At 39.3% G+C, this 22,343-nt stretch overlaps 2 protein-coding genes across 5 annotated transcripts in view; one reads left to right on the top strand and one right to left on the bottom strand.

Annotated features, from left to right (window-relative positions):
* EXOSC8 (exosome component 8) overlaps positions 1-544 on the bottom strand; it is a 12,666-nt gene extending 12,122 nt beyond the window's left edge. Inside the window, exon 1 of the mRNA XM_009568694.2 lies at positions 423-544. Coding sequence (XP_009566989.2) covers positions 423-544 — 122 coding nt within the window. The remainder of the gene's footprint in view (positions 1-422) is intronic.
* On the top strand, positions 534-22,343 carry ALG5 (ALG5 dolichyl-phosphate beta-glucosyltransferase). Of its 4 annotated transcripts, none has more exons than XR_008447377.1 (10): positions 534-667; positions 2,348-2,519; positions 3,788-3,834; positions 4,511-4,579; positions 5,820-5,912; positions 7,378-7,491; positions 8,776-8,835; positions 9,403-9,511; positions 11,811-11,962; positions 19,680-19,765. XR_008447377.1 is itself a non-coding variant. In XM_054051206.1 (10 exons), exons 1-10 carry the CDS (start codon positions 596-598, stop codon positions 21,270-21,272), a joined length of 921 nt encoding a protein of 306 aa, XP_053907181.1. In that variant the 5' UTR covers positions 534-595; the 3' UTR covers positions 21,273-22,343. The 4 variants fall into 4 exon arrangements, 3 of the variants coding, with proteins under 3 accessions (XP_053907181.1, XP_053907198.1, XP_053907186.1); XM_054051206.1 differs by lacking the exon at positions 9,403-9,511 and adding an exon at positions 21,217-22,343; XM_054051223.1 differs by lacking the exon at positions 9,403-9,511 and adding an exon at positions 21,086-22,342.

Genomic DNA, 22,343 nt, shown 5'->3' with positions numbered 1-22,343 from the left:
TTAGACTAGACATAAGGAGAAATTTCTTCACTATGAGAGTGGTGAGGCAGTGGCACAGGCTGTCCCGGAGAGTCGTGGCTGCCCCAGCCCTGGAAGTGTTCAAGGCCAGGCTGGATGGGGCCTTGGGCAGCCTGATTTAGTGGCATGTGTCCCTCCCCACGGCAGGGGTGTTGGAACTAGATGATCTTTAAGGTCCCTTCCAACCTAAACTATTCTATGATTCAACCCGCTCCCACGTGGTCCTGCCTTCTCCACACCCCACACCACCCGGGAGCTTGTCTTTATCCCATGACTGTTTCAGACGGGCCAAAACCGGCTCGCTCAGCCCCTGCTCGCACAACCGGAGCCCTGTCCGCTCCGGGAGCACCGCGACAGGGCGGCGCTCGGGATCAGACGGGGAACACGCCAGGCCCAGCACTCACTTGAAAGCCGTCGCCATGGCGCCGCCGCTGCCGTCCCGGAAGCGCTGCGCTTGGCGACCGGAAGTGGCAACCGGAAGTGGTGGGCTGCGGCGGCTACGTGGGCGGTGGCGCTGTCGGGGCATCTCCCGCTTCCGCGTCGTTGCAGCCGCGGGATTGGGCGCCGCCCGCCCGCCATGGCCCTGCCGCCGGCCCTACTCGCAACCGCGGCGGCACTGGCGGCCCTGGCCGCCCTCCTGCTCGTCCTGGTGAGAGCCGCGGGCACCGCCGGCCCGGGGGGGCGAGGGGGCGGGACGCAGCCGGCTGATCCCCGCCGCGGCGGCAGCAGGCAGGGCCGTGCAGGGCGTTCCTGCGGGGAATGAGATTTCATACGGTGTAACCGAGGTGGAAACGGAGCGTTTCGTCCTCTTAGCGCGTGTGGTGAGATATCCTGTTTACGCGCTTTGGCGGTGACCGCCCGGGAGTTTCCCGTGTTGGTCTCCAGTCCCGTGACTGGAGCACCCTGCGAACCCGAGAGGATCCGTGCCCGGAGAGTGAGATGCTGTTGCCCACGGGCAGCACCGCGTCTCTGGTGTTCCCCAGTAAAAGCACTCCAACAATTCTGCAATCCGCTGTTTCAGTACAGGAGGGAGGATGATGTGATTGAGAGCAGCCCTGCAGAGAAGAGCTTGAGGTGCTGGTTGATGAGAAGCTCTACATGAGCCAGCAGTGTGCGCTCACAGTATGCTGGGCTGCATCAAAAGAAGCGTGGCCAGCAGGACGAGGGAAGTGATTCTGCCCCTCTATTCCTCTCTTGTGAGACCTCATCTGGAGTACTGTGTCCAGTTCTGGAATCCTCAACATAAGAACAATATGGAGCTGTTGGAACGGGTCCAGAGGAGGGCTGCAAAGATGATCGGAGGGCTGGAGCACCTCCCATATGAGGACAGGCTGAGAGAGTTGGGGATGCTCATCCTGGAGAAGAGGAGGCTCAGAGGAGACCTTATAGTGGCCCTCCAGTACTCAAAGGGAGGTACAAGAAAGCTGGAGAGGGACTTTTTACAAAGGCTTGTAGTGATAGAGCTAGGGGCAATGGGTATAAACTGGAGAGGGGCAGACTTAGGCTAGACCAAAAGAAGAATTTCTTCGTGATTAGAGTGGTGAGTCACTGGCACAGGTTGTCCGGGAAAGTCGTGGATGCCCCATCCCTGGAGGTATTCAAGGCCAGGCTGGATGGGGCCTTGTGCAGCCTGATCTAGTGGGAGGTGCCCCTGCCCATGGCAGGGGGGTTGGAACTAGATGATCTTTAAGATCCTTTCCAACCCAAACTAGTCTACGATTCTGTGTATTTAAGCCATGAGGTTTTGCAGTCACATCTGGCCAGCTGCGCTCAGAAGTGATGCCGCTGGTTTTAGTGGCTGCGTAGGGGCAGCAGCAGTGTGTGTGGTAGAGATTTCTTGGGGAAGGAGCAGTGAGGCCTGGAGCACTCCTTGAGAATGTGGAATAGGGATGATGGTGGTGAGACATGGGAACAGGCTGCCCAAGGAAGTTCCACTCTCTGGAAGTGTTCATGGCCAGTTTGGATGGGGCTGTGGGCAGCCTGATCTAGTGGGATGTGTCCCTGCCTATGGCAGTGGGGTTGGAACTGGATGGGCTGTAAGGTCCCTTCCAACCCAAACCATTCTGTGATTCTGTGGCAGCTGTAGAGCTATCTATGTGCTTTGTGTTTCAAAGCAGCCACAAGACAAAGTCACTGACAGTGACCTGAGTAGGCAAAATGGACTAATGAAATGCATGAGAAGGTTTTGGGTCTTCCTGATATGGTCAGTGGATGAGGTTGACCTACCCCAGTATGAAACGTGGTTGGTTGCCCTTTGTAGCACATTCACCAGATAGGGGAACCTTTAATAGAATGCTCAAAGATTTTTTTAATTTCTTTTGCATCACAGATTTGTATAATTGCTCACATAACTGCCAAAAAGATGCCAACGCTTCACCGACATGAAGAAGAGAAATACTTCATAAATGCTGAAGGCAGGAAAGAATCCCTACCAAGTATACATGATCCTCCTACAAAGGAACTCTCTGTTGTTGTGCCTTCATACAATGAGGAAGACCGGTGTAAGATTTTTCTTGTTTTGAGAAAAAAGAAGAAAATCTGTCTGTTTTTACTCTAATGATGCAGAGGTCAGTTTATGTTAGCAGTAGATTCTGGCAGCCCAGATTCTATATCTGATTTTGGACACAGTTTCCAGAAAGCAGTCCAAGTACACTGAATTTCAAAATTAAGACACTGTGTAACTTGATTTCTGCTGCTAAAAATAGCATGGGGCACTTGTAAGAATCATCTTTATTTTAATGAAGTCCAGCAGAATGACTGCTCTTTGCTGTGAGACAAGAAGTAGAAAAAGACTTTTAAAACTGCTTTGAGAGCTTCCCACTCTGTGTGCAACAATATCAGCTTCAGACAAGCAGAAAAAATTATGGAGATTTTTTTGACTTGGCTATATATATGGGTACTTGATACTGAAATCTGAAGACTTTTGGATGCGATAGAAAGAATCAAGCTCTAAAGCTGTACTTGGGGTTTGTGTGATATCACACACTGTCATTCCTTTTCTTGGTAATTGAAAATGCTGTGCTGTTCAGGGTTCCATTAAGAGAGGTGTTGACAAATAATACAGGGACACAGGGCAAGCCTGACCCTTTCTCAAATCCAGTGCGTTCCTCAGTGCTGGTTCTTGTACACCTGTTTTCAGTAAGTAAGGTCTTAATATGCTTTCTGTGATTTTCATTTAGATGTCTCTCTCCTTGGAGACAGAATAATGACCTGAGATGTCCATTCCTAAGCACATATACTGCAAGGACAACCATAAGGTTGAATGTCTTTTTTAACCTGTGGATAAATTAGCTGTAAAAGTAGTGCTTGTTTGTTGTCTGAAGCATCGTGGCCAGCAGCCTTAGGAAGAGAAGGCGTGTAACTGACCGGTGTTGGGAATTTATCTTATTGCCTTCTCTGACAGCTTGCTTAAATAGATGAAGGCAGTGCTGGTTTGTAGGGTCAGTCATGGATAACGATTATTTTTTATCCTTTAAAATTGTAGGGAGAATTACATATGTCAAAACAGAAACTTGGTGGTTGTTTTCAAAAGAAATGTTATTATTTACATGTGTGATCTTCTTTGGTGGTGTTTTTGCATTCAAAAAGGACATGACTTAGAGTTGCAGGTGCTAAACTTGTTTACTGAAAGTAGTGTTGTATGGAAGAGGCAGTTTGCTTAGCTCTGCTTTGTGGTTGTTTTCAGCTTGCTTGTGCAGGTGCTTTTTCCTGGGTTTGGTGCTTTGCCTGTTACAATCTACTAACCTAACCTCCTCCACCTTTTCTCTAGTACCTCATATGATGGACGAAGCTTTGGATTATCTAGAAAAAAGACAGGTATTTTCATTTTGTGTTCAAAATGTGTTATTTTTCTATGTAATATAAGTCGTCAGTGATCTATTCACTTTGATGTTTTGGTGTACATTAAAACAGTATTACTTAGCCACTTAGAAGTAATGCTTCTGTCTCTTATCAGCTATTTTTAGCTTGAATGCCAGAAGGTATTTTTAAATTAACTAAAATAATTAATATTCCACTATATGATGAAAAATCTCTGTGCATAAAATCTCTCCAGAATGGAGATTAACCATACATTCAGCTTTATAAACTAAATCCTGGTTTGTTCCAAGAAGTTTCTTAAGCATCTGTTCTTCATTAGGATTTGCTCTCTGGGTAAGAAGCCCATTGCGAAAGTTTGCGGGTTTGGTTTTATTTGGGGTTTCTTAACAGGAATGTAGTTCTGAGCTTTCATCTTCTACAACTAAATTGATTTTTCAGTTCTAGATGGTAGCTGATGAAAACTGTGACAAGCCAATAAAATGGACCATGCATCAAATATGGCAAAATTCTGTAATTATGCCATCTTGACAATCTTTGCTACATCATATTGGTGTCTTTTGCCAGCCGTGAATGAGTTAAAAACTGCTAGGAAGAAAAGAATGCTGATGTTTGAAAGTCCTGTTACCTACTTAAGAAATGGGATGAAATGAATTTTTTCTGTTTTTATTTTCAGAAACGAGATCCTTCATTCACTTATGAAGTGATAGTGGTCAATGACGGTAGTAAAGATCAAACTACACAGGTAAGAAAAAGAAGTGTCTTGCCAAGTAATCAGAGGTATGGATTTTTCTACTATGTTTGTGAGCTATAACAGTGTTTTGCATTTATATTTTTGTACTTTAAATAGTTGGCAATTAAAGTTCATGTTTCTGAATGCTTTCTGCCGTTGTCCTGTATGCATTGTGGATGACACACACTCACTCACTCACTCACTCACTCACTCAGTCACTCACTCTCACTTCTTCAGCAGATTCTAGTATTCGTGATTGGTGGCCATCACAACCATTTTCCTGCAGCCGAGACTAAAAGGTCCGATCTTAACATCGGAAACTTTCTTATGAAATATTCTACATGTCCTTAGTGATGTGAATGTGAACTTGAGGAACCTGAAAAGCCTTTCAAAATAGCTGAATTATACAATGATGGACAGAACAGCTGACACTTTGTATAGCTCTTTCCCATACCCTTCATGGCATTGTTCATTTAAAAATCCCCCCATCAGCAGTAGTAGTTTCAAAATAGTTCTGCATTCTTCTGTTTTGACTTTGATGTATATCACTGGAAAGCTAGGCTGACTAACTTGAGAGGTTCCTTTCCTATTGCTTGGAAGATATTTGAGTTAGCTTCTAAAACAAATGCTGCTTTTTCATTTACTTACCTTAAGCTGGCCTATTAAGGATTGCTCCTAAATGTTTTTTGACTGCTTTGCATTCCTTCTAGCATCATTTCTAACTGAGCACACTATGGTCATGGGCCTCTGGATTTGAGACAACATTCAGAAAGAAATAGAGGAGAAAACTCATGCTTTCTCTTCCCCACAACGTGGAGCAAAATGTGCACATCCCTGCAGTGTGAATGGAATTTTAGATTACTGTGAAGTTTTTTTTAAAACCACAGATAGCAGCAAGACAAGTGAGAAATAGCTAGCAGTAGGTGAAAATTATTTCTCTTTGATTAACTGTTGGTGTTTGTATAAAAGGTCTGTAATAGTATGAGTTTTTTGGACTTCGGTGAGTGGGTTTAGAATTGCTTGGGAGAATATCCTGTTCTTATTGAATGTGACTAGTGTCCTCAGTCTCCTTGTGTTGACTGTGAACTGGGTTTTATTTTCCTAAACAGACTCCAGCAAACAGTTGCAGTGTATCTGTGCCAACTGAAGTGCTGTAGTGCTATTGAATTTTTTTAAAAAAAGGGTGAGCAAATGTGAACCTCTGCCTTGATTCTTGGTTTTGTTTTAGCTGCTTTTTTTGTGTGTCTATCAGGTCGCAATGAAGTACTGCAAGAAATATGGAAGCGACAAAGTACGAGTGCTTTCTTTGGTAAAAAATCGAGGGAAAGGAGGAGCAGTCAGGATGGTAATTGATACTTTCATCTCCTTCTCTGTCTAAACTACCTGTGCCCAAATATGCAGCAGATAGAGCTGTGCTGACTGACATCTTGATTTCAATATGTAAACAAAATTATTACCAGAAAACTGAGTAGAAACTGAGTACAGGTTCTATAAATTAAGGCAAAAACTTTTCAAAATAAGCTTATTTTAGATCTTGGAAACAGTATTTTCTTGCCAGGAAGATTAGTAACAAAGAAATCTCTTATATGAGCATTCAAATGAAACAAAAATGTTACACTTGAGTTTCATGTTCCTGTAGTTCCACTTAGAAGTAGACTTATGTTTAAAAAAAACAAACAAAAAAATCTTTATGGATATAGAGCTTCTATAGAGAAAGTACAGCTAAATTTGCAAACACTACTTTCCAAGTCATACTTGTGGTTTTAAAAATGCCTCATCAACAAGCACTCTCATCCAGCAATGTTTGTGTTTCCTGAAGCCCACTGTTATCACCTCCACTGAATAGTAGAACCAGCAAAGTTTATACTTTCGCATAGTAATTTTCACATAGGTATTATCATAAAATCATCATGACCTGAAACTAAAATAGCTCTTGGACATTTAGAAGGAACCTCTTTTCCTAAGATGAATGACACCTTTCTTTAATGAAAAAGAGTGATATCATTTATGAGTTATCAGTGACTGTCTTTGCCTGTATTTTAAGCTCTGTCTTTAAAACATGATTTTTTTTTTTTTTTTTTGGTGAAACATAACTATAGCAAATGGAAAGAATATTGAATTTTGACAAAAGGAGTCTTTGCAAGGGATATAATTTTGAAGTTATTCCAAGAGAAGGAGAATGGTTCTCTGTGTGGTACATTCTTGCACTGCAGAGCGTTAAGTGGATGTGTATGCTACTACTTCCTTGACAGGTTTTTCCAAAGTCACACATGCTTGGTTATGACACTATTTTTGGCAAACCCACTGCTAATTGTTTCCCCGTCTTGACTCCTTCAAAAATTATTAAAGATGTCTGACCAAGAATATGGAAAAACAAGCGGAGAGACCTGTGCATTCACAAATGTTTTGCAGTGATGCTGTGACTTAAGACTTCTCAAAACCAAGTTAAGATATTCTCTTGAAACAGTGTTAGGAAAAAATAGCACTGCATCCTCCTTTGCATAGCTCAAGTGAAAAAGAAAAGCTATCCAGTGCAGTGGCAGCTGCTAGCCACTGCTGCTTTGTGCTCTCCTGTGTAGCTAACTGTAGCAACTTGTCTGTAGGGAATATGGGTTTGTAAAGTGTTTAGTTTGCGAGCTTCTCTGAAGAGGGATTGTTAGCCTTTTGTGTTCATGCGTTGTTTGTCACTGTGGGATGCTACTCAGTGTGTGAAAATGTTATTACAATATAAATATGTTATTTACCAATGTAAATGTAAATTTAAATTTACCAATGTAAATGTTGATTTTTATAGACTATTTTGATTGCAGGGTGTCTTTAGTTCTCGGGGGAAAAGAATTCTTATGGCTGATGCAGATGGCGCTACAGAATTTGCAGATATTGAAAAAGTAGAAGAAGGTCTAAAAAATCTTCAACCATGGCCTGTGAGTATGATTTCTCATGATTTTAGTTCAAGATGTGCGCATAGAGATTGATTTTTACGATTCCTTTAATCTTGAGGGTTTTGAGATCTGATTGGAGGTCTACATGTAAGTCTGAAGACCTAGGTCAGCTCAGAAGCTGCTGGAATGGGCTGTCAGAGCGGAGCTTCCACAGAGTCCTTGCCTCCTGTCCATTCACTGTGCCTATTTCAATGCAGTACATAATTTTCTTTCTACCAGTTTTCCTTTGAACTAGTTCTACTTTATGTAAATACCGTGTGTTGCTTACTCAGTTAAAACCCAAGTTTTTCTTTTCATCTGATGGCGTCCTTCTAAGAGTGCATCTTAATTTCACCCTATTTTATAGAGGTTGTCTTTTCTCAGAGTTGTTAGTTTAAAAATAGCACTTGAAAGAATATTTATTGTGAATAAATATTTTAAAACGCGTGGAATAAGAGCTCCTCCCTGCATAGTCATTCTTCTTGGGTGCTTGGTTTGAAAGAATTGAGGTTTATTTTCTGTTTAAATGCAAATGAGTCACGTATTTGTAGCTAGTTTCCCAAAGTGCCAGAATCAAAGTGCGGCCTTCCAGTGGGAGCTCGGAGGGGTGTGCCTGTGTGCAGGGTCTTGGTTTGCAAGTGCAGGACCACAAGTGCAGCAGCTATGGGGCAGCAGTGTTTTCTTAGTGCTCTGTGCTACCAAGGTGGCAGCAGCTGCTGGTTCTCCCATCATCAATCCTGTATGCTCAAGTAGAGCAGATTCAAGAGATTTCATATGAAGAGTAGTAGCATGAGGTTATTTTTATATGTGTTTTGATCCACTCTTTTGATTTAATTTGAGATTATATTTTTGGCTGGTACTGTGGCATTTTGTTTGTTGGAAGGTGCGTTAGTGGAACAAGTACTGTATTTACCCTTCCACAGTGCAATATTTAGGGAAAACATACATTGTATCATTTAGCGTCTAAGAAGGCTGAATGCATCTGTGCTTTTTCACACATTTACTGTATGCATACCTCGGGGGAGCAATGTAAGCTAAACCAGACCTGAATAAATTGCAGTGATTTGTGTGTACCATATGCAAAACGTAATAAACTTCAGATGATCTGTTAATTGTAGAAAAGACTGATATTTAACCTCAGAGTCTATCAGTAGAAAGAATGCAGTTACAAGAAACAGAAAAATACACTGCTTTGAAGTTTTTATTGTACAGTTCTCAACAGAAGATTCCACTGATCCAGAAAATGTTGGTTTAAGTAATAACTCTTCAATTTGTATTCCTGTGCAGAACCAAATGGCTATTTCCTGTGGTTCTAGAGCTCATCTGGAGAAGGACTCAATAGCAAAGGTTTGTTTCCCTTCTCTGGTCTGTAATAATACTCAAGCACTTCTATTATTGGATTCTGCTCTGCAGATTTTACAGTTGAAAGAATGGAAGCTAGAAAATCAGAGAAGCTTGTCTTTGTTTAGCATATGCTTCATCATAGGCAAAGAATGTGTTCTAGATTTCAGGCCCTAGTTTCAGTTAGTGTTCCGATTTATGCATTTAATTTTCCTTGTTGAGAATATCTTACAAGCAGAACTTCTGATCCCTGGCAGAATTGGCAGCTAGTACTCAGTACTGTGCCTGGAGTGGAGGGCAAATGATGATTTCATCTTTATTAATTCTCTTCCAGTGCGAGAGCTTGATCTGCAGATCTCGAGACCTGTTTAAAATGTGTTAGGGATAATCAGTGGCAAACTGTTTGAAAAGTATTTCAATTCATAGGAAAGTACTGTAATTTTTCTGTATTACTCATAGCAGAATTTTTGAGTGTTGAACACAGTGCTATTCTCTGTGTGGCTCTTGTGGAATAAACAGTGATGCATAGACACACAGTCTTATCTTGCATCTGGTTTTCTGATGTCTTGGCAGACAGTGGTTGACAAAGCACAGGCATGGAACTTGTATTGCAACAGACGCATTGCTGGACTAATTTTTTCAGCATCATTGGATGTGCTCAACATGTTGAATGTTCTCAAGAGTAAGCTTTGTTTATACTGTTGTTTAATACTTGAGATGATTCTAAAATAAGTACATAACTAAAATAGTCACAGAAGTTCAAAAGAAGTTATACTGCTAGTGTTCAGTCCCTAGTAGGTATTTATTTTTTTCTTCTGGTTTATCAGGTAGTACGAGAGTGATTCACTGGAGAGAGTTCTTGTAAATGCTGCTGCATATATGTTAGCATCCTCACAAAGAAAAAAACTTAAGTCTAAAACCTTCTTCATTATTAGAAATTAGGATTAATCTTTGACATGGTACTTGCCTGATTGTACTACAGAATGTATCATTTAAAGTTATTTGTTAGCTGCACGGCTTGTGCTTCGTGGAAATGTTGCTGCTACATGGAGACCACGTAGAAGATAAATTTCAGCACAGAAAAGATATTTCATTGTGTAGTCACATACTGGATAAACTCTCTTCAGTGTATTCATATTTATTTTCATCTTTGGAGGCCTTGGTTTGTGTAGGAAAGGAAGTGGAACAGAGCTTTATCTTTTATTACAAAAGAATAGTTTTTAGGATGTGTTTATCCTTTTCTTCCTGTTTCTCCCTATATTTCTGACTTTTTAATATTTTTTTTTAATAATTTTTTTGTCTCTGTGCTTAGTGGCATCTAAAATGGGAGAGTGAAGCTGCAGTAAGCAGCCATACAAAATTTATTAAGACCAGAATTTCACCCTTAAGTTCAGTCTCAAGACACCAAGAATTCTGTTCTGCCTTCAGAACTGTTAGTGTCCTTTAATGAATCCATAGTACAGCACCCTTGAATAGTCTTGGAAGTCATTACCATAACCCCAGAACTCTTTGTGAAGTAAGTGCTCAGTTTCAGTGGCTGATTGTCATGCAGCCTCTTAGAGCTTCCCTTTCGGGACTAGTGGCCTTGTGTTCTTGGTCATACAGTGGTTCACCTTCACCAAAGGAGACAAAGAATCCACAGCAGATCCACTGTTAACCTTAACCTAGAGCACTTTTCTGAGAGGCACGAGCTATGCATTTGAATTTCCTTAAGCCAAAGGCTATCCATAATAAGCTAAGCACCAACTCACTTTTCAAGTGAGGTTTGGAATTATGAGCTTTAAAGGCATTTCTTATCACCTAGAGATGCTTACCAGTTAAATTGTTGGCTTCTAAAGATTTTGGATGGTATTTGGCTTGCAGTTTTAGATACAATAACCTAAATGGAGCTTAAAACCAGCAGTGATTTCAGAAGCAGTTTAAGGATCATAGTTCTAGCTGTTTAGGAGCTGTCTTGAATGAAAGATTAGGAGTGACCTTTGCAAACCCAGAGTCCAGCTTCTAGATTCCATGGACAAACTTATCTATATTGTTATTATGTCAAGAACAAAAGTATAACCAAAGAGTGGGCTGGGAGAGTATTTACTGGCAATATAAAATGTATTTGTGAAAGCAAAAAAGGTGACTGTGTAAGATTGCTGGAAATTTAAAATGAAGTGTCATCTTGCACAACACCTGTTACTTTAGTCCTGTTTTTACTTGGTCCATCATATACAGCAAAAAGAAGTGCATTCACTAATTGTATTCCTTTAAGACCCTTAGCATGGTGTATGTAGGCTCTGGAGATCATCAAGTCTTGAATGAAAGAAGTGGTTGGCAAACAAAAAGTGGTGCTCCTCTAAAAAGAAAAAAACCCACTTCATTTAAAACAAATTTGTGTCACAGTAGCAGCTGGAAACTGTTTAGTTTTTAGTGTGTATTCTTAAGGGTGGCAGTCTTTATCCAGTCCTGCTGGCTTATTTGCCGTTGTTTGTCCTGTCAACTTTTGAATTTGTTTGACCTGTTCAACCAAGTTTTAGAAAAACTAGACAGGCAAAAACAAGCTTGTGAATATCCAGTGGAGTGGAGCATGTAACATGTCACCTCCTTTCTCCTTTTCTTTTCCTGGCCGACTTTCCAAAGAATCATGCAGAAGATGCTACAGCTGTCCCACTCATTAGTTGAAATCCAGGTGCAGGTTTCTGCTCCACTTAATAAGGTATTATGCAGAATGAAAAGCTGTTCTGAATTAGGGAAATAATAAAAAAAGAACTTGGACTTCTCATATCCTGGGCCAGTGTACTAACCATGTGCTTGACTGGCAAGTCTTTCCTTTTCAGCTGATATTTTGTTTTCCTTTAGTCCTGATTTCAATCCAGTAGAAAACAAAAACAGTTGACAGACTTTCAAAGCTGTCACAAACCAGGATTATTGTCGTGTAAAACAAACACTTTACTCATCACTTAAATGAAATCATCTAACTTCTTGCCTTTTGTCCACAGCGCTCTTACTTTCGAACTCTTCTTATGTATGGGTTCCATTTCCTTGTATGGTTTCTCTGTGTCAAAGAGATCAGGGACACCCAGTGCGGATTTAAACTTTTAACCAGAGAAGCTGCCTTGCAGACTTTCTCAACTCTTCATATAGAACGCTGGTAAGGTCTTTCTTCTTTTGTTGTTCTTCCCTAATTGAACGTAGTTTTGAAAAAGTAATTTCAGTGTTGCAGCTGCTGTGAAGTATGTGATGTCTGTATATAGATCCTAGCTGCTCAGTTTAACCAATTATCATACTCCTTGCATGGGGATTTAGATTTCTTGTTATGCTAAAATATCTTGGTATTTGGTAAGAATTATATTTTATTATTCGGATATACTTTAGGAAGTAGTTGGGTATTTAATTTTTTTTCTTTCTTCTTGTGATGATAGGGAGAAGGGGATCAGATAGGCTTACCAATTTTTGATTTTGAAACAGCATCCAATGTAAACCACAAGAAGGATTATAAGACTACATTGAGATTTTGAGTGGCAACAATTGGCTCCTTGCAAGGCTATTTTACTTTGTCATGTCGTGTAGTATGACATAACTCCAAGTAGGACATTTTGGGTTTGCCTTGTCAGAGGAAATTGTAATTGATAGGAGAGGAGAGCAAAAAAGAGCAAATCTCAATAACTCTTCTCTCTTCACCTCTAAAAGCAATTCCAAACGATTTTTGATTGTGTTGTAATTCACTTCCTGTTTCTGAGAGTCCTCTCTGCTTTTACAGATGAGAGCTGTGCAAGCAGAGTAAGAAATGGAGAGAAGCTCTTACTATGATAAGGAGAGTTAAGAGTTATTAATCCTATTCTTAACTTTTATCAGTGTGTTTTTATGCATACAGCCTCACAATTCAGTGCAGGTTAACCAAACCAAAATATTTAACCTAAAATCCATATCTGATGAGATGTTTGTAATTGCTAAAGGCTCAAAGTGAAAGTAAATGCCTACTCTTTGTTTATTTTCTTTCTAGAATATTTTATTAGAGGACTACTATTAAATCTCATTCATTTAAGACAGTAGAAAATGATGCATAGTCCTTGAATTACTTTAAACTACAGTAAAAGAAGGCTCTAGCTATAACTGTTCCCTTATGAGAGGGATAGTCATGACTGTTGTTCTGGGACTGAAACGCTGTTTCCTCAAAAATACCTGATTTGTGTAAATTTTGCAAAAAAGGATGGCTTAATTAAGTACAATCAAATCTTTTCAGACTATTGTCTTCACACAAAAAAATCCCTCACGGGCTTCTTCTTGCTGAAAGAGAACAGAATTGCTAAACAATGTTCCTGCACAAAAATGTGTGTGATCCTACAGTCGTAGTCAATTCCAATACATCTGGTTTTAGGTTGAGCCTTGGCAGATAGTTGAGTTATATTACTCCTCTAGAATGCGTTTGCAAAGGTAGCATTTGGGCACACAAATCTGGTGTGGAATGTAGAACTCCTATTGAATTGAATCTGGAATTGTAAGCAGTCAGTGTTTGGAAAATTGTTTTCCTAGCCGAGTGGTTTGCTTATTGCAGTAAAGAAAACTATGTCTGAGCCAGAAGTATTTTTTGTGCTGCTACCTCCAAACTCAAACTTGATCTATAAAGCTCTGTAAAATTCATGTAGAGGAATTTTCTATATGCACGGTTAAATACACATGCAAGGCCCGGAAGTGCACATCTCGAAATTACTCTATTTTACTTCGCTTTATAAATTAAGTGCTCAGAGAAGAAATACTATAAGAAATGAATGAGTGTAATTGGTTTATTCTATAAAAATGCAATTTACAATCTTATTCTGTTTTAAACTGAGGATTTTAAATGTAATTGCACTTATTGGTCAGACATATTCTGTAAAGAACTGAGTTTTTTAATTAAAAAAAAATCTTAAGCTTTCTTCTGCACTCAGATTCACTAGCAATAAAGGAACAAAAAAAGTGAAAACAATTATACTCTACCCAATTACCCAGGAACAGAGGGAATGAAAAAAGGGTATTGGTAACTTAATTTATAGTAATTATATTGTTGATGTGGAAGACACCAGATCTTCATGTCTTGGTGTGTTTATTCATTGTGCTTATAGGTGCTGCTCTAAAATTAGCCTTCTGTTCTTGCCCTTTTATTTACACTAACTCATAGGCTTAATCCCCTGAGTGTTTTCTTATTTATCTGGTAGGAGGTACTGGTTAGTGATGAAGAAAGTTTCTTTTGTTTGTCAAGAAAAGAATAATTCAATTTCTTCCAATAAACAGCCCTTAAGATAATTCTAAGTCACAAATTTGCTTAAAACAGCAGCAGGGTTTTGGGTTTTTTTAATGTGGCTTCATTTTCTGCCAAAACTGATAGTATATTGTCTGGGTTTATCCTCGTCTGACCTTCAGCAGGCTGTGTGCTTCCCTGCTTTCATTTTTGTACTTATTGGCCAATTTATACCAAATTGACAAAACAGTAGAGATTTCAAGGTCAAAAGCTTTGGCAAATTTTGTGGAAATTGAAACTCCCATAAAGGAAAGAAACTCAAATTATTGCCTCTGCTGAAGAAAGAACTACAATAAGGACTCAAAAGTTACTTGTCAGCTTCATAGCTAGCCATTTAGCATGTGTAACTGGAAGAGAACATGTCAGTGCACAAAACAGTTCTGTCCCTTTCCCAGTTAATATTTAGAAAATCTGGAAATAAACTGAGAGATGGGGAGGTGTAAGCATTTGCTATCCAATAATTCCTGCCCTTAATTGTTAAGCTTATTGTTCACTTGGAATATAAGTATGCACGCACAATGGACAGGATTTGCTTCATCTAGAGTGCGTCTACTTGTCATCTAGCCTCCCTGCTTAGACAATAGAAGAAGGGAGTTTTAGGGTATAATTCATTTCCTTCTAATACAGGCCTCTGAAAATAGGCCAAACAAAGTGCAGCTGAGAAATGCCTGTTTGCTGGTCTCAATGGTAAAGGGACTCTAGACAATTTGTACAGAAGAAGCTGTCTCTACTGTAGATAGTTAAAATTCAACAGGGTAAATTCAACTCGTAGAGTAGTGATATATAGGAAAAAACGTGTATCAGGTTTCTTGTGCCTGAGCTGTATCACAAGGATAAATTATTCGGTAAATCCTGAAAGTAGTGGGTTAGAAGAAAAACTACTAAAACAATTTTGTATCAAGACAGCTGACTTTCTGGGCTGCATCGGCAGCGTCCATTGATTCTGTAGACAAAAAGTCCTGAGAATTCTTCCCTTTGGATAAAGGAATCCAGTAGTGTCCTTGCATGGAAGAGAGCACCAGTGCTGAATCAGTGCTGAATCAGCACTGGACAGTAGGAAACTGCACTGTGGTGCTGGGTGTTGTCAATTCTGCTCCAAAAGGTAGAGAAATATATATTCAAGAAATGATAAAGGTTTTATTTCTGTGTCTCAGTGGCCTGGTAACATCCCTCACTCAAAGAGCAAGTACTAGGAGCAGGGTCTCTTTCTTGGAAGCTGAACATCTTACAATCTGGTAACAGATACATCAGTGTAAACAACATAGCTATCCTCCTGCTTGGATGGACAGGCTGAAAGATTTTTGTGTTTCTGTACTTAAATAGCTATCAGAGACACCAAAAATAAATGCATATGGTGTTTTCTGTGTTACATCAGCACCACCAATAAGATGGAGTCTTGTGTTTCTGTATTCATCTTTAATATGAAAAAGAAGGGGAAAACATCATGACCTTCCTTTATACGATCTTATGTGCATGTTGGGCAGTTTCAGTATTAATTTAATCATAAGGAAATAACCCAAAGTCAGCTTTATTAAGAATGAAAAACTAATTGCTTAAACCTTCACTTTTTTCTGCTTTCTTCATGCTTTTTCTGTTCCAGTAGACATTGAATTGAATATCACCGCTTTAATGTTAAAAATACTAGAAAAATGAGACCACAAGTTTCTTCTTGCTGTGCTGAATTTAATTTATATATGATTATATTTAGGAAATCTTAAAAGCAAACTGAAATATATAAAGAAAAATATTGTTTTATTGTTACAGTGATAAGGATCATGTAACACTCTTTGAAAGGAGACTAAGACATTTCCTAGAGTACTTTGTCAATCTAAGCCTGAAGTTCAGAAACCATGTGAAAATTAATAGACGCTGGAAACTGTGTATATATATGATGCTAAGAAATCAAGCTCATATCCTAAACTAGGTGGTTTTCTTAGTGTGTTCTGGTTGACTTTTTTGTTTAACTGTCCTTCGGAGAGCTGTTTGTGTATATATGAATACAAACCAAACGTTCTTGAAATCTAAATAGCAAAGTTTTGACATTAGCTTGAAATAAGAACAACCTTTTGAAAAGAGAGCATATGCTTTGCGTTTTAGGTTCTGAATCTGATTACACCACTAATCTATTTTTCAGAAGTGGATAGAGCACATTTTTTAAATCAAAACTTGAAAGAAAATCAAAAGGGATAATTTAAAACATAATAGAGACAGTTGGAATTACTCACTTTCAGAGTCTGAAAGAAGCTGTAGTTCTGCATCTACGGTCCTGACCAGAGATAGGTAACTGTTTATGTTCAATTTTAATGCAGAGGAGGAAAACTGGATGATTAAATAGTGTCACTGGCAGAATTTTCCCATCCTACGTTTGGTCATTGATTTCTTCTGACTACAGCAACAATAAAATCATAATTTTCTTCCAGCCAGATAGTGTCTTTCCTCAGCTAGGAGAACGAGACATAGCAACAGTTACTGTCCTACCTGAAATATTGATAAAATGAGGGGAATTAAAAACATAATTGTAATCCTGGTTTGGTTGACATGCTTATGGAAAGTGGCAATTTATAATGATATCACCCAGTTCAGCAGATCACTGATTAGATTCCAATTGTTCCTATTACTTCTGTCTCTAAAAATTGCCTCAACCACTGCACTAGCCACACTGTTTCACATATAAAACTCAAAACTTCCATAGAAAAAAATGTTTCTTTCTTCAGTTTGTCACTAATCTCTAAGTGTGAGTCTGTTTAAAAATTACAGAAAAATAAGTATCCATATTGCTACATGGACTTCTTTTTCCCCACTCCTTTGGCATTGTAGACCATCACAAGCATAGAGTTGATTGGTTTTCCCTGCTTCTGTGCATAACAAGTAGAATTGTTTGTAAACATCTAATCAGTGCAAAAATATTTTATTGTTACAACTGTGTCTGTTTTGTCTTGTAAAAGATTCTGCTCCTGGCAGATGTGGACTTTCAAAAGCCCCAGGACAGCTGGAGCAATGTGGGCACCTTTTGACATCCTATTTCATTTTTAGACCTGTTTGGCCACTGAAGGTTTTCTTTGCCCATTAAGAGTTTGTTGGAGCAACATAGCTTGGGTGTATTAAAGTCCTAAATTCCAGTTAAAACAGTACAACCGAAGGCCTAATTTCAATATTTGAAACACTTAATAAAAGCTTTGTGTCAAAACGCATGTATTGTACTCACCAACTCATACGCTGGTGTTGCTTTGATCTTCTCTCAGGTAGGCTCCAGCTAACCTACCCACACTTAAATCCTGACCGTGGAAACTTCTGTGTGGTTCTTCTGTAGCATCTGGATTTGGTGATCTGCAATATGGGCTTAATACTACTGGTGTTTTGAATACATTGTGATCTATATTCCCTGATTAACTGTTCTGGTATGTGTATGAGGTGTACTGAAATGTGGTAGGGAACAAGAGAAGGAAAAAGGTATCCCAGCAGTATTACACAGAAGTCATTCTCCTTTCAGCTTTGAATAGAGGTTTCTTAATTTCAGGATGTGTTCCCTGTGATACAAATGACAACCACATGTAATGATATTAATTTTCAACCTGATTAATTGCTGTGCTTTTAATCTTTTACTTTGAGCACTGTAGTTCACCAAACTACTAATTATTGTTGTACTGTGACGTAAATGCTGAAATTCCAGTAACTGTTTGTTCACAGGAATTGTTGCAAATAACTCTTATTGACTAGGCTAATATTTTATGTAGTAATGCTTTTATAGCAGCTCATATAGTGTAATTCATCAGACAATTATTCTGTGTCTCTTAAGATTTTTAGTCAGTTAAGTAGTATTACAAAATTAGATTAAGTCTTAATACACATGACTCAAACATTCAAATGTGAATACATGAGGGGTTTGGCTTATAAATGTAAAATGTCAGCAAAAAACCAAATATGACAACTTCAGTAGAAGTTCAACACTTATTTAAAGAACACAGTGAAATGGCAAGGCTGCTTGGAGTAGATTCAGTTCACTGAGGTAAAAAAAAAACCCACACACATTTATTCCTGTAACGTTTTTGTGACCATTAACAGGCCTGTGTCCTAAGGTCTGAACAGGCTGGACCCATGGGCTGAGACCAGTGGCATGAAGTTTGACAAGGCCAAAGGCTGGGTACTGCACTTGGGGCACAACAACCCTATGCAGTGCTACAGACTAGGAGAAGTCTGGCTAGAAAGCTGCCTGGAGGAGAAGGACCTGGGGGTGTTGGTTGACAGCTGAGTGAACACGAGTCAGCATAAAGCTGTTTAGGCTGAAATGCAATTACTAGAACTCATCGAAGGAACAGAATACCCCTATTGGCATTAGAAGACTAAAAAGACGGGGGAGGGAACGGACCTAGCAATCAGTGAATTTAAGAAATTTAACCAAAAGCACCAGAATCTTCATAATTGTGATTTGCATTCACCCTTTTCAATAGTAGCTACTAGTATTTTCATATTCTGATTTCTACATGAGCATTATAAACTGTAGTTGCCAAAACACTTTCCTAATACCAAAAGCCTCAGTGCCTCAGATCCTGAAGGCCTATGTGAGCATGCAGTTGCAAGAGTGAAACACACAAACAATTGTCTTTTCAGAGAACCAAGAGGATCAAAGCCTATTTTGAACAAACAGGGCAGGGAGGGGCAGCTGACTTAGAGTAGGATTACTTCCCCAGTTCATGTTGCTGTACAACGTGCAAACAGTTGTAGCAGCAAAAAAGATATCTCTCAAGAGAATATGAGCCAGCATTGTGGCCAAGAAGGCCAACAGAGTCTTGGCTGGTATGAGAAATAGTGTGGCCAGCAGGAGCAGGGAAGTGGTCATCCTCCTGTAGTCAGCTCTGGTGAGGCTGTACCTCAAATATTTTGTTCCGTTTTGGGCCTCTCACTACAAGAAAGACATCAAGGTGCTGGAGTGCATCTAGAAAAGGGCAACAAAGCTTGTGGAGGGTCTAGAGAATGAGCAATATGAGGAGTGGCTGAGGCAACTGGGGTTGTTCAGTCCAGCGGAAAGGAGACTAAGAGGAGACCTTATTGCTCTTTAGAACTACTAAAGAAGCGGTTGTAGTGAGGCAGGTGTTGGTCTCTTCTCCCAAGTAACATGTAATAGGATGAGAGGAAAGGGCCTCAAGCTGTGCCAGAGGAGGTTTAAACTCAATATTAGGAAGTATTACTTCACTGAAAGTGTTGCCAAGCATTGGAACAGGCTGTCCAGGGAAGTGGTTGTTACCATCCCTGGAAGTACTTAAAAGATGTGTAGATGTGGTACTTGGGGACATGGTTTAGTGATAGTCTTGGCAGTGTAAGGTTAACGGTTAGACTTGATACTTGAAGTGTCTTTTCCAATGTAAAGGATTCTACGATTCTTTGATTGTTATCCGTATATTGGCTATGTTCTGAGCTGGTAAGTCAGGGAAATTAATTTCCCTTTCTTGTGCATCTGATCTGTAGAACATTAGTACCAACTTTATAGTTGAACACCAACCTCCTTAAATCAGGCTAGGGATTTAATTAACAGTGCCACCATCTTTCTTCTGGAAATAAGTGTGACTATTTGCTGTTTCCTGTTCTTCTTCAGGGCGTTTGATGTGGAACTTCTTTATATAGCTCAACGCTTGAGAATACCTATAGCAGAAGTTGCTGTCAACTGGACTGAAATTGAAGGTATGGAAACTAAGTCTTGAAAGATTCCTTACATGTTAATCCAGAATAAAATAACTGAGGATCCTCCTGTATTTTATCCATTTTTGATAACACATAACCTTCTTTCCCTACAAATTTTCTATTTCATATACTTGCCAGCCTTCTGCCATGGCATGGTACAGGAAAAGTGGGTGAAAGGGTAGCAAAGTAGACAAACTATGCAGTCCAACTGGAGACAAAAGTAGGTAGTTATACTGTGAGGATAGAGCGCTAGTTTGGCACATCCTCTTGCTGTAATGTGTTAATAAAAATATTGCAATTGTGAAACACTTTGCAGAAAGTCAGACCATCATTGTTTATTGAATCAACTCCATTTCACCATGTCTCGCCTTCCAAAGTTCTCAACCCGCCTGAAGGCCACTCACTCTTCTTAAGATGTGGTGTTCTTTCAGACCTGTAGGGAGGTCTCTGCTACTGTGTTACTGGAAAGTATAACTCCATATATGTTTTCTCATAGCAAAGCTGGCTAAGAGGTACTGATTGCATGTGCTCACGTCATCATTCCCATCAAATGCAGTTCCTTGTTTTTTTCCCTTTCATGGTGCTTTTCCTTTTTTAATCTGAATCTCTTCTCCTCAACCCAATCCCTGAACAACAGAAAGTATATTGAACTGCAGAGGTGATGGAGAGTGCAAGCAAGTAGAGAACTTCCTAGGCCAACTTTGCTAGACAATAGATGCTTTCTTTCAATGCAGTTCCACGTGTATATTGCACCTAACACAAATGTTAGCAAAGATGGAAGAGGGCTTGGTTTCAAAGTGTGGGTTCCTTACCTTGCCTGAAGATTGGTACGTTCATATTACTGCCATGAGAAAGCAGGTGGTGGTCCTCTTCTCCAAAGCCACTGAGAAATCGTTTGCTAGATTATTGATGTTTGGGTTCCTATTTACTTGAACAAAACCTTGTCACAGAGAAGATTATGCATCCTTGAATTTTTAATGCATTTGCTGTACACTTTTGGTCAGCTTTGAATTTGTCAGGCAGTTGGCCTAGATCGTTGTAGGTCCCTTTAAATTGCAGTATTCTCTTCTGATCTGTTCTGTTCTGTCTTGTGACACACATGGCATTACTGTGTTGCTTGCAAACTAAAATCTTCCATTTATCGTATAATGTAATTACTATAAAGTAATAACTTTTGCAATATAATTTTTTATTAATGTTAAGGTCTGGGTTATGGGGCTGAATGTGCTGAGAATGCAGAGGTTCATGACTGCTGCATGGCTTGCCAATGGTCATTTTTTCTAACAGCGTCCTTCTGATTTTCTTCTTCATTAATCACAGGTTCTAAGTTAGTTCCCTTTTGGAGCTGGCTGCAGATGGGCAGGGATCTTCTTTTTATACGACTGCGATATATGACTGGTGCCTGGCAGCTTGAAACAAGAAAATGTAATTAGGTTATTTACATTTTCCAAATATATTATTATGCTTGATGGAATATGAGAGCGGTTTCAGTCAAGTGAAGCAGTGATGAAAGCTGAGGTAATTCTTCATTGCTCCTGTTGTATGTTTCATTTTTGCAACATGTATGTTTTCAAAGATTGTCAGCAGGGAATTTGTGCAATGTTTTGAAAAGAGAAAGCATTTCCAAAAAGATTTTCTTATCTGGTAATCAGTTTTTTTATTTTATTAAATGGTGGCTTTAACATGTCTTATAAATTCACTCAAATAAATATATCTGCCTTTGTCTCATCATACATTTGGAATTTCCTTATACATATTAAAAAGAGGCACTCTGTTCTACACAGCAATATTGTGTTGTGAATGACCACAACCATTTGTTCCTGTAGTACCTGGAAATATATATATGGCCATATTACAGTTTACATTGATCAATGTGATTCACGCTGATGCATGTTTAGGTTCAGTGTTATGGGAAGCATTAATGGGTTTTACTGAGTTGTAACAGTAATATTCATAAGGCTGTTTGAAGAACTTTCAATAGTCTCTTGACATTCCAAATGTTTTTGTCTGAAGCTGAAATAGTTTGTCTGAGATCAAACTGCAGTTTTTATCTCCAGATTCTAGAAAGTCCCAAGACAAAGCACATTTCATTTCAAAATGTCTTTTATAAGTGCATTTTGTTCATATGTACTAATTAATACTGCATGCTCAAGGCTAGGAGTCCTTGGCATCTCCAAATCTGTAGTGAAAAGGGTATGGAAAGCTAAATTAGAGCATAGTGTACATTGGGGCCTGTGCATTAGCAATGCCAATTTGAAATTGTCATGCTTCAAATGTGATCAGAGTGGGAGGGGTCTTGAGTCTTCGTAATGTCTCTCTGTTACAGTACACAAGATTCAATAGTGCTTTCAAATCAGTTGTGGATTGCCAACAAACTAAGCCGATCTTTCTTTTGGAAACATGCATAAATTTGAACGGATTTAAAGAATGAATGGTGTATGGTTGTACTTTCACATATTATTTCACTGGTGATTTTTCTTGCTTCTTCTGTAATACTGAATTGTTTTGCTCCTGCTAGGGTTACCTCAGTTTTCTGTAAATTGAAAGACTGGAATAAATTCTCAAAAAATATCTTCAG

The sequence above is a fragment of the Cuculus canorus genome, chromosome 1 (assembly GCF_017976375.1).
Source record: "Cuculus canorus isolate bCucCan1 chromosome 1, bCucCan1.pri, whole genome shotgun sequence".
Taxonomy (NCBI): Eukaryota; Metazoa; Chordata; class Aves; order Cuculiformes; family Cuculidae; genus Cuculus; species Cuculus canorus.
Note: the sequence above shows the minus strand (reverse complement) of the source record. Positions and strands in the feature narration are given on the sequence as shown.

Coding starts and splice junctions, on each gene's coding strand:
- ALG5 (XM_054051223.1), top strand. CDS start 596: ATGGCCCTGCCGCCGGCCCTACTCGCAACCGCGGCGGCACTGGCGGCC. Junction 2,520..3,787: donor ATACAATGAGGAAGACCGGT/GTAAGATTTTTC, acceptor CCTTTTCTCTAG/TACCTCATATGATGGACGAA. Junction 11,963..19,679: donor ACTCTTCATATAGAACGCTG/GTAAGGTCTTTC, acceptor GTTCTTCTTCAG/GGCGTTTGATGTGGAACTTC.